Source organism: Anoplolepis gracilipes, chromosome 17 (assembly GCF_047496725.1).
Source record: "Anoplolepis gracilipes chromosome 17, ASM4749672v1, whole genome shotgun sequence".
Taxonomy (NCBI): Eukaryota; Metazoa; Arthropoda; class Insecta; order Hymenoptera; family Formicidae; genus Anoplolepis; species Anoplolepis gracilipes.
In genome coordinates this window covers 4735308-4752586 of record NC_132986.1, presented here as the reverse complement: position 1 = coordinate 4752586, position 17279 = coordinate 4735308, and the positions used below count along the sequence as shown (strand labels likewise).

At 34.4% G+C, this 17279-nt stretch overlaps 1 protein-coding gene across 4 annotated transcripts in view; it reads right to left on the bottom strand.

Moving 5' to 3' along the window:
* Nucleotides 1-17279, bottom strand: part of LOC140675064 (UDP-glycosyltransferase UGT5) — a 56121-nt gene that overhangs the window by 12908 nt on the left and 25934 nt on the right. For 2 of the 4 annotated variants that reach the window (XM_072909094.1, XM_072909093.1), the window contains exon 3: nucleotides 3735-4078. In XM_072909094.1, coding sequence (XP_072765195.1) covers nucleotides 3766-4078 — 313 coding nt within the window. In that variant the 3' untranslated portion in view covers nucleotides 3735-3765. Of the gene's footprint in view, nucleotides 1-1476; nucleotides 4079-17279 lie in introns of those variants that run through there. The other 2 variants (XM_072909092.1, XM_072909091.1) reach the window with 2 other exon arrangements.

Below are 17279 nucleotides of genomic sequence, written 5' to 3'. Positions count from 1 at the left end.
AAATATTCTCTTTTATATTATATTTTCTGTTATATCATTCTGAATATGTTATTTATTCAAAATTTATTTTATATATTTTATTCACACTTACAATTTTCACAAACTTACAATTTTCAATGATCATTAAATTTTTGTCAAAAAATTCTTAAAAAGATCATTAGAAATTTTAAATATAAAATAATATATTTTTTATTAACAAATAAGAATAAAACTATTGCAATACACTGATGTTTGGAAAATAAAAAATCTAATTTTATATCTACACTTTTCTACCTTTTATATCTACTTTTCCTTCCTGACATGCAAAGTATACAATCGTCGCTAGAACATAACCAAAGGCAACCGACAAAGAACAAATTTGGCGCAAATTGTTCTTTCATACGTTCAAAAAGATTATTCGGTCGCCACGTTGCAACGGTGCAGTCGTTGCAGCAATCGCTGCACGTAGCGCATGCCGCTGGCTTTCTGCGGCGCACCGCTGTGTGATTCGATTAAAGTGTCACGTGCGTTTTAAGGGGTTTTTGAACGTCACGTGCAACAGCTCGAACCAGGTGAAATGAAAATGTCACGACGCGTTCGTCGTCGCAGTCGTCAAGTCATGACACTCATTATTTTTATCGCGTCACGATTCGCTAGTCAAACGTCAATTATATCTCGAACTCTCATCGCGGCTAGAATAACGAATGCAACGCTTATAACGCCCGATTAACTCTAACACTCAAAGATACATTCCTATGTTCATATTTCACACATTACATTACACCCTTGTAATGTAATTCCTGTTTTCAGATGCTTTCTTAGGATTAAAATGCATTTTTTAATATATTACGTACATTTTCATATTTTTTAAAATTATCATTTTAAATATCTTTTTTTAAAATAATTATAATCAAAAAGGGAAGTTGTGTAAATTTTAATTTGGTATCCAATTTATCATGTTTCTTTTTAATATCTCATTTCAATAATTAAAGTTTACAATCTAGTTTAGAATAGAGAATAATGATGGAATTTATACAAATTTAAAAACTAGAATGCACTTCTCTGGATTAAATAAAAAGACTACACGAAATTTCACCCGCTGGTGAAGAAAATCAAGGACTGTGGAAAATATAAAAATGGAGAGAGAAAAATAATTACATATGCTTGGAATAATATAGCGGATACAGAATGAATTTATTGGATTCATTGTTTCATTATTCTAAAGAATAGATAACAACTTCCGTACAATTTGTGCAAGTCTATCTATGATACCTTACAAATCTGATATATTTTTAATGCATTCAAACCAATATCAACATAATCAACATAATTAATTAATTCAGAAGGTATACTGGTTAAGCGACCAAACTGGCACAGTTAAGCTTATATTCACTTATTCGATGTTAAAACAAGCTTCTCATGACGACATTTCGACCTTTGGTTTAAGTCCTTACCAAGTCTTCAGACGATAAGTAATAATTATTACATAGTTGTCTATTACACATCACAAGCACACGTCGGTTTTCTGACGTCAAGAGAAGCTTGTTTTAACATCGAATAAATGAATATAAGCTTAACTGTGTCAGTTTGGTCGCTTAACCAATATAGTATCTTCTGAAATATTTCATTGCTGGCGATATTATTCACTTTTTATTATATAATTAATTAAAATTGATATAATCTATGTTGCACATGGATCATGTGAATCGTTAAATAAACTATATATTTTATAAACTAAGATTATAATTTTATTTAAAATCAGAGATTGATATAAAAATTGACCTATAAATGTGACGGATTTTTAGAAAGGTATGTGCAAAATTTATTCAAATATAGACAGCTGCATATAGAAATATTCAAATAGTCAGATTACAGATAATCGCGCGATTATCGTCGCACGAGAACCGAAGCAGCACCGAAAGCCGAGGTTTACCGTCTCGCGTATCTTTACAAAGATGCCTCCGCTCTCATGGATAAAGAGAGAACCGCCTCCGCGGAGGCGGAGAAATGGAGGCGATAGAGCGGAGACGAGATCTGCGCTCTGTATACTGAGGTGAATCGCGTTTAATCCAGCACGATGCTCACGCGATCCGTCTTTGTCGCGTCGCCGTCGAAGCCGTTCCCCCGGAAAAGCGACTGCTATTGTCGTTCCTCGCATGTTTATATAGGGTGATTGTAAATTTGCGAGATGTTTTGTTTGCGAGATTCTTTAATTAATATAAATTTTATCCTCCTTTAACAGGTGCACAAAATTGAATGCTTTTCTCTATTAAAAATTTTTTAATTTTCCAATATTAAATACCTCGGTAACCCCAAATTTTAATTAAAATTCTCCAAATTGTTTCCTTGACGGAATAATACATTCATTAGTATAATGAGCCCTTGTAAACTCATTAATTGTGTATAATTTTAAAATTTGTCAATATGGATAACGATTTTATTCAGAAAAGAAGAAATCTCGAACTCTTTTCGGCCTCCCAGTATCGGCGAGAAGTATGTTGCTGCAACCGGTGTCTCGGGTGTCGCTCTACCTGCAGGTAGAGTAGCACGAGGCGGTATCGCTGCAAACGACGACGCCACCGCCATCGTCGTAAACTCGACGTGGTTCTTGCTTGCCGTTGCCGTTGCGCTGCAACCCGGAGGGAGGGCGGAAGCTGGTTGACGCAGTGGGAGACACGGCCACCTGGGAAATACCCCTTAATGCCCGCAAAGCTGCCTCACTCTCGTACGTCTCTCTGTCCGTGCTCTCGCGGCATTTTCATCCCCCTTACCCTTCCTTTGCCCTCAACCTCTTGTTTTTTTTTTTTACTCTTTGCTATCTTTCAGTATACTTTTCTCTTTCTCTATCCCTTCTCTTTGCTTCTGGCTGTTTTCTACACTTTGTGTTATACATTCCTTTCGCTTTTTTTTCTTTTTTTTTTGTTTTCTATTTCTCTTCCTCTATGTAGCAACTTACAAATATTTTAAAAGTCCTCTTATAATTTGAATAATTTTAATTAAGATATACGTTTAAACAAAATCTAATTTAATAGTAAGGACGCAGTATATATTGTAAGATATTTATTAAAACGATCACATGACCTAATAATATCTCTAAGTTTATAAACTAAATTAACTAAACTTTATATATTTTATTTTAATAATTATGAGAATTAAGTCTAGACATATTGCACATAACGATAAAAGTAATAAACTTTAACTCTGATTGCAGCCGGGATGAAAGAACAAATGCTTAATGCCACGTAAGTCGGCAGAAAATGAAGGATAGTTTCGCTGTCTGTCGTAAAACAGGAGAAAGTAAAAAAGAAGAACTCGCAAACTATAAGTTTTACACCATCTGTTCGGACAGAGTTTCAGTTAACGGTTATACTTGGATACCATAAAATATTGTAGAACTATCTAGAAATTAAATGACTTTGTTACATGCCAGTTTTAGGGTCGGAAAGAAATTACTGATCGAATAATGAAGCTAAAACCAATCGACAACAAGTCGATTTGTGCTGTCACCTAATCACCTAGAAATATTTGAATCAAATGTTATATAAAATATATAAATATTTAATAATGTGAACGATTGTAGAATCTTTTTATTCTGCAATCGTTCTGATTTTCTGATAGATGAGTTTTTTGCAATGACAAATTTATTTGTCTCCGTTTATTACACTTTCTTTACTCTGTTCAAAATTTGCTCCTAATTCATCGTCAACAACTTTTATATATATATATAAAAACTGTGTTTGTTTTGTGTCTCTCACCTCGAAATCGTTTTTTTTTATGCGTCTGTCATCAGTCTTTCTTCTTCAACTTGCTCTTCTCCTTAGCTTGGCTTCCGGATTTTCCTTTGATGGCGCTAAGCAACGACAGCAGCAGCTTGATCAACCGGAAGAAGATGTAGATGAGCGCTGTAGAGACGATAATCAAAACGAGCACCACGTCGATGAGATGATACTGGTACCAAGGTAGATCTGCGCCCTCACTACGAAAGTAAGGATTGCCATTGCCTCGAGCGACGTATTCCGTCCACCATACTGCTGTCTTCAACGGCGTGGCAGGTCGATCACGGTAAGCTTTCGAAAGCCTTTGAGCGTTCTCACGATAACTGAAAGCAGAAGAAAATACATACGTCGCTGAAGTATACTTAATATCGTGCATATTTTCCATTTTTCCAAGATAGAGAAAAATTATTTTTATCACACTTTATTTATTTCTTTATTTTACTCTTTCGATAGATATATAATTAAGAAGGGGCTCTATGTATAGAAAAAACTTGAGGGAAGTATATATGTGATGAATTTTTATAGAAATTTTCAGAAATCCATTTTTTTCCAACATTTAGACATCGCGGATGAAAACACCAGATTGATCGATGAGTGACCAGATTGGTTGTTAAAATTGAGATTGACGGTTTCGGGATTGACGGGATTCCCCGTAGGCGCGTTTTGTTACATTGCGAAGCGCGTATCGTGTCGGCCGACCAGTCGGCGAGCAAAAGCAAACACGCGTGCGTAATCGCCGCGAGATGCATCGCACGCGATGCGTCGCGATTGCGGGCGGCGAGAGAATGCAAAAAAAAGTTGGCGAGGACACAACGAAATATAAAAGGACAGGAGCGGACGCGGGCATAGGGGTAGAACGGTCGAGTTGCTCGCGCAACCACCACCGGTCGACGAAGCCCAGCACACAATTTACCGATCGGTACTCTCCATTATTCGTGTTTACAGCTGCAGCCCGCGAATCAACCTGGTCCATCCCCGGCGCGCATCGTATCCCCTACCTCGTGCACTGCTGCTGCATACCATCGACGCATCCCTGATTCCCCCTGTTGCCCGCACCACGCCCCGTTATTTGCCTCGGCCAAATTCAGTTGCAGTCCCCGCGGTGGTTTTGAATTAACCATCAATTTTGGATCTCGCGTCTCTTCAAAACCGTGCTTATCGTTCACTTCAAGAATGTCACAAATAGATAGAAAAAGAAAGAATAAAACGTATGTATTAATTTATCACGCAACGAGGCGAGATCTAACCGAAACTATATTAATTGGCTAAAAGTCACAGGAGAACACGAGTAAATTTTCTTTTTCGCGATGTATTATAATTAATGAACGAAAAAATACAATTTTTTTCCGGAAACAAACATAGTTGGAAATTGGAAGCTGAAAGTACGTTAGTACGGATAGTTGCGTGAAATTTAACATCGCATAAAACGCGTCCACCTTCTGGCTGCACCCCGCGAGAATATTTTTGCCATGACCATACATCGTACTTCTTTTTGCATTTACAAATTATCCGCAAGTATGTCGGACACTGGCCAGCCACCGAGCGCCGCATCAATATTGAATACGTTAACCACGGCTTCGCGTTACGCGACACAGCAGATGCACATACGTGTAACTGCGTGGCTCGCGCATCTGGAAGTCAGTCCGACAAAGTTGATTACCTGCAGGAGCTTTCACAATTCAACAATTTTTATATAATGTATATTTTACAAGTTTTGCAATTTTTAAATAAATTCTGTTTTTTAATTTTATGATTTTAACAAGAAGAATATATATATTTATAAATTTATATATAGAAAAATAAAAAAGAAAAAATATAGAAAATTTTTGAAGATTAAATAAAATATAAAAATCTCAATAAAATGTAGAATAAAATGAAATAAATTTTAATTAACGACCTCAATCTGAATCTAAGGTTTACAGATTGCTTTTGTAAAATTAATATACCATTTTTTAATTTTATATCTATTATAATGTATGTATACACAATATGTATATAGTTTGATTTACAATCAGGAATTAACTATAATAACTTTAGTCAAAAATTGCCTCTTCATTCACAAATAATAATCCTAATTACAGTATAGATAGGAAAGGAAATGTAGATAAGTATAATTAGCGTCGAACGACATTGTGCGAGTGATCAGAATGTTAATAACGTCGGTGATGCGGTCAAATCGCGCTATCCCATCACCCTCTGTCCAACCGCATACTTACAACGAAAAGTAAATCGCGCTAGAGAAGGGATGGGAGCAGCTTACGCCATCGCGCAGTTAATACGATCTACCCTTATCTTAAAACGGGAATCAAATTACGGCGATCTGAGTATCCCGAGGAGCTATTACAATCGGGACACGCCGTAATAGACGATAGACGGCGGAAAACGGCAGCGTTATCTTTGGCCCGATTAGAAGGAAAGAGAGGATATGATTCACGAGGATCATATACACAGTGTCTAGTACGTACCTTCCTGTAATTATAACTAATTATATTATCTCGTTACAAATTAAGACGTTAATAAGTCGTAAACTGAAGGATTTTAATTAAAATTGTCTTCGCATAACTTTACACGATAATTTATTAAAGAAGGATCTCATTTACATTAATATATATATATATATATATATATATATATATATATATATTTAATGAGCACATTATATGTCAAAAATAACTTTAATACAAAATATTATTTCGCAAGCTCTTATTCACAAGCATGGAAGCTGGGAAAGTTGCTTTTTGTTGAGCGAAAATCTAAACTATAATTATGAAAAAAATGCAGCGTATCAGGGACACCCTGTACATCTCACGGATATAATGCGGAGAATATAGGAATGCGCAAACCGGGGCGGCCGATATATGTCGTTGGTAATTGCCGAGAAGCAATTTTTCGCGATAGATATACCGCGGCCTGTCCGAACCGTAGCAGGCCCGTTATCGGAAACCGAACGAATTATTTAGTCAGAAAAGTCCTGAAGCAGATGTCGCGAAGTTACACCGTCATACCAGCGGTTTCTAGAGGCCGACTCGTATCTCCGGGGGATCATAATTCCTACGATATCTCGCTCGGATCTTTCTCATCGTCTGCTGCTGCGACGCGAACTTACTTTTCGACTTGTAACGTTATCAGGAAGAAGCCCTTATTCCGCTATTCCCTCGCTCGCCATTCTTATAGACGCGAGATTATAGGCTCACGTGTAATCTTAAATGTGTGCAAATCGTTTTGCACTTTGTTAGGAAGGCATCCAAAATTGATTGAAATTTTTTGGAGATTAAACTGTTCGTTTGACTCGGTGAGTTCATAAATTTTGAAAAGATGAGACAGCGCTGAAAAGTGTTTATTGCGCATGTCAGTTTTTGGTAACTGAATTTAGCAAGTAAATTTAATAAGTACATACATAAATAATAAAAATATGACGAGGCTCTTTTAATTTATTTTACAACATTGATAATAATATAATTTTATTCGATTGCAAGAACTGTATGCAATTCGTGGTGCTTTCAAACTGTACATTCAATGACGATGAATATGGATGTCATATTTTATCAAGCAAAAGCGTGTTAACTTTTATCGATGTGAGCCGTATACCGCGTGACAAATTCATCCCCTTGCATCGGACGTATAACTCGCTGTTACAACGCAGGGAAAGTAGGCGAAGTTTTCTATTGCGCTGAAAATAGTTTTCCCTATAACTTCGAATTGACGTAATAGAAACTAGTCAAAACGTTACGAAGTCTCATAAGTCTGACACATTCTCATACTTTGCGTACAAAATAGCCGCCGGCGTGTTACAAATTACTGTTTTAGTCAGCAATGCATTACGCTTACTAACGCGATCGACCTTGTTCACGTCGCATCCCTTTCGCAAAGATTTAACCTCTGATGAATATTAAATATAAGTTATAGGCGAGCGGGAGAGAATTTTTTAACAAGCAACGAAGCACGATACATCAAATGTATTTACAACAATAATGAACTCGCTTACACTCTTCGCTCTCGTAAAATTCTGTTGATTTAAGCCAGAATTTCCACGAAGCTGAATAAAAAAATATCTTTTCTATACTGTGTTGCTGTTTATACGTTGTATATTTTCAAAATTTTATTTGTGAAATTCTGAAATACTTAATCACTTTCAATTGATAAATATATTTTTTCCTCATTTCAATTTCTAATATTTCTAATATTTCTACGGTACTTGTACAATCTCTCTATGTTACATTGTGCATTACAGGGTTAACGACCGAATCTGGCGAATTATGTATAATTGTAACGCGGCAAGCTCTCTCTCGCATGGCGGTTATACGAGTGGGCCTCCCGAATAGCGTGCGTTAATTATATTTATCACTCGCAGGCCGCGCGAGCAGTTGACGCGGAATTCCGTGCAGCGCATTAAATAACAGTCGTAACGGTGCCAAACGTCAGTTGTACTTCCGGCCGATAACAATTTCCCCGTGTACACGTTATATCGCCTCGCGGCTCGCGGCTCGCGGCCTCGTCCGACGGATCGTATTACGAAATTACTTTTCAGCGTGTACACGACATTATTACAATACCATCACGTGGCCGGGAAACGACATCGTTCATTCTCGCAATCAGACATGCGCGCGAGCGCGCAAACCATGAACAGCTGGCGGCGAAAATAGCAAAAACCGACCGGCCGGATGATCGATCTTTGATTTCCGCCGGAAATACGTTGCCGAGTGATCCGATGAGATTGATTCAGCGCGGTATCACCACCCTAGGAAGCAAGAGAACGCGATACTGCATATCTCGTTCTATAATTTTTTTTAAATTTTTAATGTTTTTTATGCAAAAGATCGCGCGTTTAATTGTAAAAATAAATTTTCCGATAGAAAATTAAAACAAAATAGGCAAATAATTTCGAAATTATGTTATCTATCCTAACTTCTTAATTTTGTATAATATTAATGCGGTTTAAAGTTTAAACAGCAATATAGTGGAAGTAAAAATTATCTCATGAAGCGAAAATGGAAAGTAATTTTAAAACGATTTATATAATAAAATTTAATTCGTGCTTTATAAAAAACAAACGTAAACATTAAATTTATCGAGTGAGAAAAAAAGAAATTAAATAAACACGCAATGTAAACAATATATTAATTCTTTTGTTACAAGCAACACATATTCAAAGTATATATTTCTCGAAAAGTTTTTCATTTTAACTTTGGTAACAAATTTGACGAGTTTGAAATTAATTTTTACTCAAATTCAAAAAATTACTTTGTCAATTATAACCACTTAAAAATAAAGTAATTGTTTTATTTCTGCAGCTGAATATGTGGCTAACTACAAAATTTTAAACGAAAATAAAAGTTTGAGTGTATGGAAATATTCACAGAAACTTTTCGCAGAAAATAATTCTGCAATTTCTTTTCTGCCGTGCATAAAAATAACACAAATCGTTTTTCAACGAGAGGGTTAACCGGTTGTATTTTCGTTCGTTTTCGACCATTCGCTCGTGTATCGATATTACTCACGAATCGCTGTAACAGGCCGCTTTCGCAAAACACTCGCGAAAATTCGCGCGTGCATAGCCGGCGGCAGCGCGTCCAACTAATTGAAGGACCAAAAATAGAAAAGACCTACGCGAATATGTTATGTTTTTGCAACTGATGCAAACAACGTTCAAATCCGCGATTAAAATATCGTGCTAACAGCGCGAGATCTTCGTTTGACATAGGTACGCTCACATTGCGCGTGCATTTATGCGTTGGACAAATATTTTCTATAAAAGTTGTTGCATCAAAACTATTAAGAATTAAATATTATTGTTCAAATAAAGTTATTATACGTTTATCGTATAGGTTTTAATAAATTATATGTAATAGGCTTTAATAAATTCTACAGGCTTTAAATTGAAACTAATAATGTATTTAATATATTTTTTATGTGAAGAATTTGAAAAAATGTTTTAATATTTTCTTAATTAATTGCTATATGAGATGATTAAATGTCAATTCTAAGATTTTTGTAATTTTGTATTGTTCAAATTATTAATTTTGATCAATTTGTCCTGTTTTCTAATGATTCAAGATACATATATTTTGAATTTTATTGTTACACGTTATTTCGAAATGCGAACTTTGATATATTAACAATTATGTACACAGAAATCAAATGGACTTTTTTTCCGAAACGGAAAATGCATGCATGATTAATCAATCGTTTAAACGTATTGAAGGAGGAAAAATGTTTTTATACAATATTGAACCACCCTTTCATTAGCCTCGTGTTACGAAACGATTAAAAACGGATGTGTTGTCATGTTGTTAACGACAAATATTTACGATATTCTTTCGCGTTTGTTTTACGCCAATTCACTTAAATTTTGCGCGACAGTTACCTGCCAATTTATATCGATTGAACCATGTTATGCAACAGTAACATGCCGAGCGAATTAAACAAAACATTATATAGTATCCAAAAAATGTATTTGTTTATATATTCGATATTTATGAGACTTGTCTATACTATAATTTATCACAATGTATTACAATTTAGCACAAAAAAAGTTTATAAGATATATACATTAGTATAACATGTCTTTACCAGATAGATAATTTTATAATGTATGAAAAAATAATTGTTTAATGACAGAAATAGTAACGAAAATACTGGCGAGACAGTTTAGATTTTGATCTTGCGGAGGAACATTACAACAGATATTGTATCGAATATTTTACAGGTTCAACAATGGAGATCGAAATGAATTGCAGAGAATAACAAAAACAAGCTACTATTAAAGAGTATGAAGAATCGGCTGATATGGTTAAAAAAGCTGTAACAAATCTATTTATATACATTGCTATGTCCTCCTTGTCTTTCAGACGAGAACAAATAGATTCTCTCTGTCCAGTGACATGTTTGGAGCGAATACTCCGCGAGATCTTATGTAGATTTTTTCGTATCAAATACTCGCGCGCATGAGAATCTGTCTTTGAGATAAGGGCATACCTTTTCGTTTATCGAAAGACTAACAATAAGATAATAATGGAAAAATAAGTAAATGATAAATTTATAGTATATGCAATTTTTATCAAATATTAATTTCTCTTATATTCATATTTTAAGTATTATTTTTGCTTGCACAAAGAGAGAGAGAGAGAGAGAGAGAGAGAGAGAGAGAGAGAGAGAGAGAGAGAGAAATTTATCTGCTTTATATTATTAATTTGTTATCAAAACAAGGGAAAGGAAGACTAATTTTTATTTTCTTAAACTTTTTAAAATTAACTCATTACCACGATAGAAGTTGTACGCGAGAATTACTTTTATTTTTGTAGATAAAAATTTATTTTACCTTTTTTAAAAATTCTCATCATATCGGAATATTCGGATTTTATTTAAAATCTAGCTATACTTTTTAGATTAGTTTACATAATATAGGCAAGCAAAGCTAAGAGCAACCAAAGCGACGATGCACGCACACTTTCTTCTTCACACGCATGCACACTACGATAACGGAGTAGCTCCCCAGGCCCGAGTTCCGATCCAATTAGATTTTTAATAAAAGTTTACCCGTCTCGTCGCAAGTCACGTACTGGCGTCCGTCCCTACGGGCTGAGAAAAAGATTAACTGGTTTCCCCTTGGAGTAACCAACCTTTTGACACCAACCGAATGTCTTTCCCATCGGATTAAAAGCCAGGTTAAAAGACTCTTTTCGCAGACTGCGTCGCAGTGCAAAGCTGTCCCGTTGCACTAGTCGATATTATCACACAATAATTTTATCATCAACATTACTGCGATAATAATATCTCTTTGATGTACGTGGTATGTCAGCGAATTTTTTTTTTTCTTATAACGTTTAATTTCTGTTTTATCGCACTGGAGAGTAATATTTCCTAATTATATCTTAGAAAGGGATATTATACTTTCTTTACTGATAAATTTAGTTTATTGTTTATACTTGCACTATTGTTTATTTTGTCGACCTTCCAATTGGTATGTATGCGCAGTTGAATTAACCGAGAGCCGAAAGCTCCTGATTAACGGCGGTCAGGCGATAATTGCTCGATCATTTGACCGGATCTGATCCAGCTGGCGCGTTATCGCGATTTTGATAAATAGTATAACAATGCACGATCATCGGCGACCGAACGAAATCGTATCGCTGACGGTTCGTTGGCGATTCGACATGCAGCCGCTGATAATTATGATTGAACGCTAATTAATCGAGATGCTCGCGGTGCGTATAATTATCGAATTAAATGGATTGAGCTACAATAATTCTGTCGAATTCCACTAAATTCGTCAAGAGAATATATGTGTAATTATTATTTTAATCCTCAAAAGGATAATAAGGATTCAATACTCAATATATTTATCAATAAATTCTCTGTCTCTTTCCCAATTTGCTAAGAAAATGTCAACTTGAAGTGCGATGAAACAGGTATAATTTTTTTTAATTCTTTTAAAATCTATCATCTAAAGTAACCACAATCTCGATCAATTCTCTGGCTCCCAGAAAACGCGCCATTGCGCGTTTCTTCTCGAACACCCGTGGCTTGGCGACCACCGTGTTCACAGGCGCTGCCAATGGCGCGGCAATCTTTATCGGCGATTCATTCACCGGAGACAGTCGGTGTGTACGGGGGTCTCTTCTCCAAATAAGTATTTCCATTTGGAAGGTTGGGAGGGACACTTGGCAATCGTTCCGATGCATAAAGATCGAACATCGCACTGATACTATCCTAAATTATCACATACCGAGACTTGCAGGGGTTTAAGATCTACGTATACGTCAGTCGGGTGCACACTGGGTGTCCCGGAAGCTATTCGTTTCGTTCAAGTATCTATCTTTAAACATGTCGAGAGAAGTATGTAAGACATTTTTACAAAGACTTGACGTGAAAGCGGTTGTAAGTAAAATGGAAATAAAAATCTTGTAGGAAAAAAGACTGTTTATTAAAGATATATTTTTTTAAATTAATAAATATTAACAGATTATTAATCTACTTAACAAAACTGAAAAATATCTTCTTTCAAATATAAAGCATAAAATTAAAATAAATAATATTTTTATAGATGTAAAATTTGAAAAATATATTATTTCTAATAATTCAGAATACATTTCTCATTGCATTTTTATTTGAAATTACATTTTTATTCGATAGGTTTAAGAGAAGATCAGGACACCCGGTACACACTCGCATGCACACACACATATATATATATATATATATATATATATATATATATATATATATATATATGTATATATGTATATATATATGTATATGTATAACCGATCTCTTTCCCTGGAGGCTTCTTCTTCGTCGGGTGCTAGACGGTAGCCGGGAAAATCCAATCGGTTCCCGACGATATACGTCTTTGTAACTCGATAAGTCGCCCGGGTAATGCGGCCAAGAGTGGGCCGGAGGAAATTTCGTCGCGGAATCGTTTCGGCACGACGCGTGACTGTCCTCGAACGCATGATGTTATATGGGAGATGGAAAATCACAAAATCCTAAAATATGTATCTTATATCACCTTGCAGATTCGCTCTACGTCTCTGCAACGCGATCCTCAGGGGCTCACATCGTGAGTACGGGCTTAGCAAACCCGAAGTACCCGAGCTACCATCCTATTATCATGGCTGATAGGCAACCTTCAATAAATTTTATTGCATTAACACCTAACATCAACTATTTTCACTGTTAGAAGGCAGAATTTCATCAACTGACGTACGGATAAATTTTCAAATTATTATAAAGAAAAAGAAAAAGGAGAAAAATTTTCTGTAATGTAAATATATGATTGTTTAAATTAATATAATTTTAGAAAATCGCATAAATTTTATTCTAAAAAAATATATCTTAAAAATGAATGCGTTTTATAATTTTAATCATTACATCTTATATTAAACCAATATTTTCAGAGTAGCCTCATTAATGCAATATCATAGATATAAATAAATAATGCTACCTCTATAATTAATGATGTAAATTAATGTAGATAATAATGTAGGTAATCATAAATATCTATATAATTTTTAGTACTCTTCGTAATATATATCTTTTTTATATTTTGTTTTGTATTTGATATAATTAAATTTTGATTATAAGGTTTCCGCGATATGTTGGGAAATGAGGAATAAAATTTTAATATTTACTATAATTATATGTAGAACATCAATATTTAATAATCTGAACCGATATTAATAATCCACATCTATAATAAATAAAATCCCAAATAATTCAAACTATTCCTCAAATATAATTGTATTTATATATTATAATGATAATCTCATAAGGCATAAAATTGCAAAATTTGGTTTATAATGTTTTCCACATATTATGCATTAGCTATTGCGCAGGTTGCATCTTCCTATTTCTATTCGTATTAATCTGCTCGTAGCTCGGTAATCACGCGGACGTACGCCATTTCGATGCCGAGGCAGATAGCGTGGTTTCGCTCTCGCACGTAATCGAATGGATAAATCCGCAAGTAAAACGACGCTAATCTCTCGCAGTTCACAGTTCTCTTCGTATGGCGTACATACATGTAATAATCCTGAAGCGAATGTATATGAAAACCAACGAAATTTAGGCTTCTTAATCCCGTTTTATATAAATATTATACATATATAATGATATTTCTTTATTATTTTGTATTATAAATATAGAAGCTTACAAGTATATCTTAAAACATTTATTAGATCTTTATCTTAAATCGAGTTAGAGACGCGTGATTTTTTTTAGCTTAAAAATTCTGAAAAGAGTTAACATCCGCCTTTACTAGTGATTCGCGGATTAAATCTGCGCAATCTTTTATCAAAAATGTGGCAAAAAGCAAAGGATAAAGAACGCAAGTCTCTATACAGAGCGGAAATGAATATGTCTTTTAGAAGATGAAATCCGCACAATCTTTCGGCGAAGACAAAAAAACAAAGAAAAAAAGAAGATGAATATTCTTCCGAAGATAAAACTCGCATGATCTTTTTAGCGAAATAAAGGAAGAAAGCAAGCCCTGAAAGTACAAAAGGAAAATGAATGCCTTTGAGAGTCGCCCACGCGAATGCAGTGAACGTATTTGAGAGCAAATCGAATTGCGCGTTATATCGAACATGTCCGATGTAACCACTAATTTTATTGCCCACGCATATGAAAGTACGCTTCAGAACCCATAATTCATTATAAAAGATTCCATTGATTAATTTTCTTAAAAAGAATATGCGCGATTTGCACATGTATCTGTCTTTATCTACTTTAACAATTCAATGAATTTTGCAAGCAATTTCTTTATATCGCATCCATATTTAAATAGATCTTTTAAACCAGAGTGCTTAATTAAAAATGGCACACTTTAATAATAATACATAATATTAATGTCAAAGGTTATATTTTGTAAAGAGGCATATTAATTTAATAAAATGAGCGTTTATGTTTATGTTGATTAATGGACGTTGAAGATTCATATTTTAACACAACATGTTTTGAGGGTTCGTAAATCAGTTAAAACGCTGCTGGATGTAACATGCTCGTTCGACGTAAAATCACCAGTACAATCCCGAGAGAGAGAGAGAGAGAGAGACAGAGAGACGGAGAGAGAGAGGGATGTTCGGCGATGTGCAGCTTGTTCGGAACCCGCGTTCGGCACGGTAATAACGGGGTTACCGAATTACGGCCGTAGCAGCATATGGAATTTCGTCAGGACCGCGCGAAATCATTTCGATCAAGCAATTACGCCGCACAATGTCCGCTAAACAACCGCGGGTGTGCTACTATTTGCGAGGACGCGTTCTCTCTCTCTCTCTCTCTCTCTCTCTCTCTCTCTCTCTCTCTCTCTCTATCTACCTGTCGCATGCCGCAAAGTTTGCGACGCGTTTCGTCTGCAAATTCGGCGCAAATTATTGACGATAAACATGTAGCTATGTTGATTATATGTCGAAAAGCTGAATAGAATATTATTGGTCTTACTCTCAAATTTTCCAAATCAAAAGATTTAAAAAAATTTTACGTGACTTGTATATAAAAATTATTTGATTAATAGTAGAATAAAGAATATAATAAAACTGCTCTATTTCTACTTTTTTAAAACTATTCTGTTTTACTTTTCGACATATGTATAATCAATATTGAACATGGAATGTTCAGTTATAATTTTATTTATATTCTATAATGTTTTATTCCAGTCATTTATAAATAAACTAATATTATCTTTTATTTATGCTTGCAATATGGATCATTTTTTAATAAAAAAATTTGAATAATAAATAAAGGAAATTGAATTGTTGCAAAAGAGAGCATTTATATTACATCAATCATATATAATTAAACTTTATACGGTTAACTTTTTTTACCGCATGCTCCATTAATCTCTTTTATATCTCAAAATTAGAAGAGTGATCAATCGTAAAAAAAAAAAAAACCGAACTTATTTTGACATATTGATAAAAAACAAGCACTATATATAATATACTATATATGTACACGTATCATGTCTTACAACACTACGCAAATACGTCATTGTTTATAGCGAAATAAGGTCAGATTGCACGGGTAAAAGAAAAAATTTTAGTGAGATCAGTGGACAGCGAAATGAAACGACGAATTTTGATGCGTGTCACAAATTTGTCGGGATTCTCTAAACGGGTATTCCGGCGATATTGGGCGCACCGTGGTGGTTCGATATAGGATATTATTCGTCGAACGTAAAATTTCTATGGTATTCCAAAAAGAGAAACAGAAAAAATTACTGATTCCACGTACACCAAGCGTCACTGGAGGAGATCCTTGATGTTCCATGCATGACATGCAGTTCTTGCTGCGAAATATTCACTGATTTTACATATGAAACAGCACTGTCCTTCTTTCTCCCCTCTCTCTCTCTCTCTCTATATATATATATATATATATATATATATATATATATATATTTATATATATATATATTTAACATTATTGTTGTGGTTTATTACACGAAGAAAAGAATTAATTATCGCGATATACATACACAGTTCGCAATCGTGTCCAAAACGAACAAAAATGTCTTCAATATAAATTTTTAACATGTGTTAGCTATAAATCATGTTGTAATTTTTTGCACGATAGAATTACCTAATAAATTGATCTAAATAAAAATACAGTAAATAAAATGTTTGAAAAATGTTACATAAAGATATTTTTTTCATTTAAACGATGTATAAATATGTATTTTCGCAACTTTATAATAAAGAAATAAATACGCAGACACTTCTTATTCCCTTATAATATTTATTCTATTTGTTTTTACATTTTTAATCAATATAATCTAATTTCTATCTTCAGTCTTTAACATAAATTTAAATTAATTTCTTTAGTTTCACTAAAGCACCAGACGATTAAACAACATTTAACTTGCAACGATAACGCGAAATGCATTTAGGATTAAATAACAAGGTACACGAGACGCAGGTGTCTACCGTTCAGGATATTCCACAATCGCACTGGGGTTGTATGTCTATTGTTGTACATCGGGAATAACGTATGTGTACTAGTATTATAAAATTATTTAAACAATGCAGC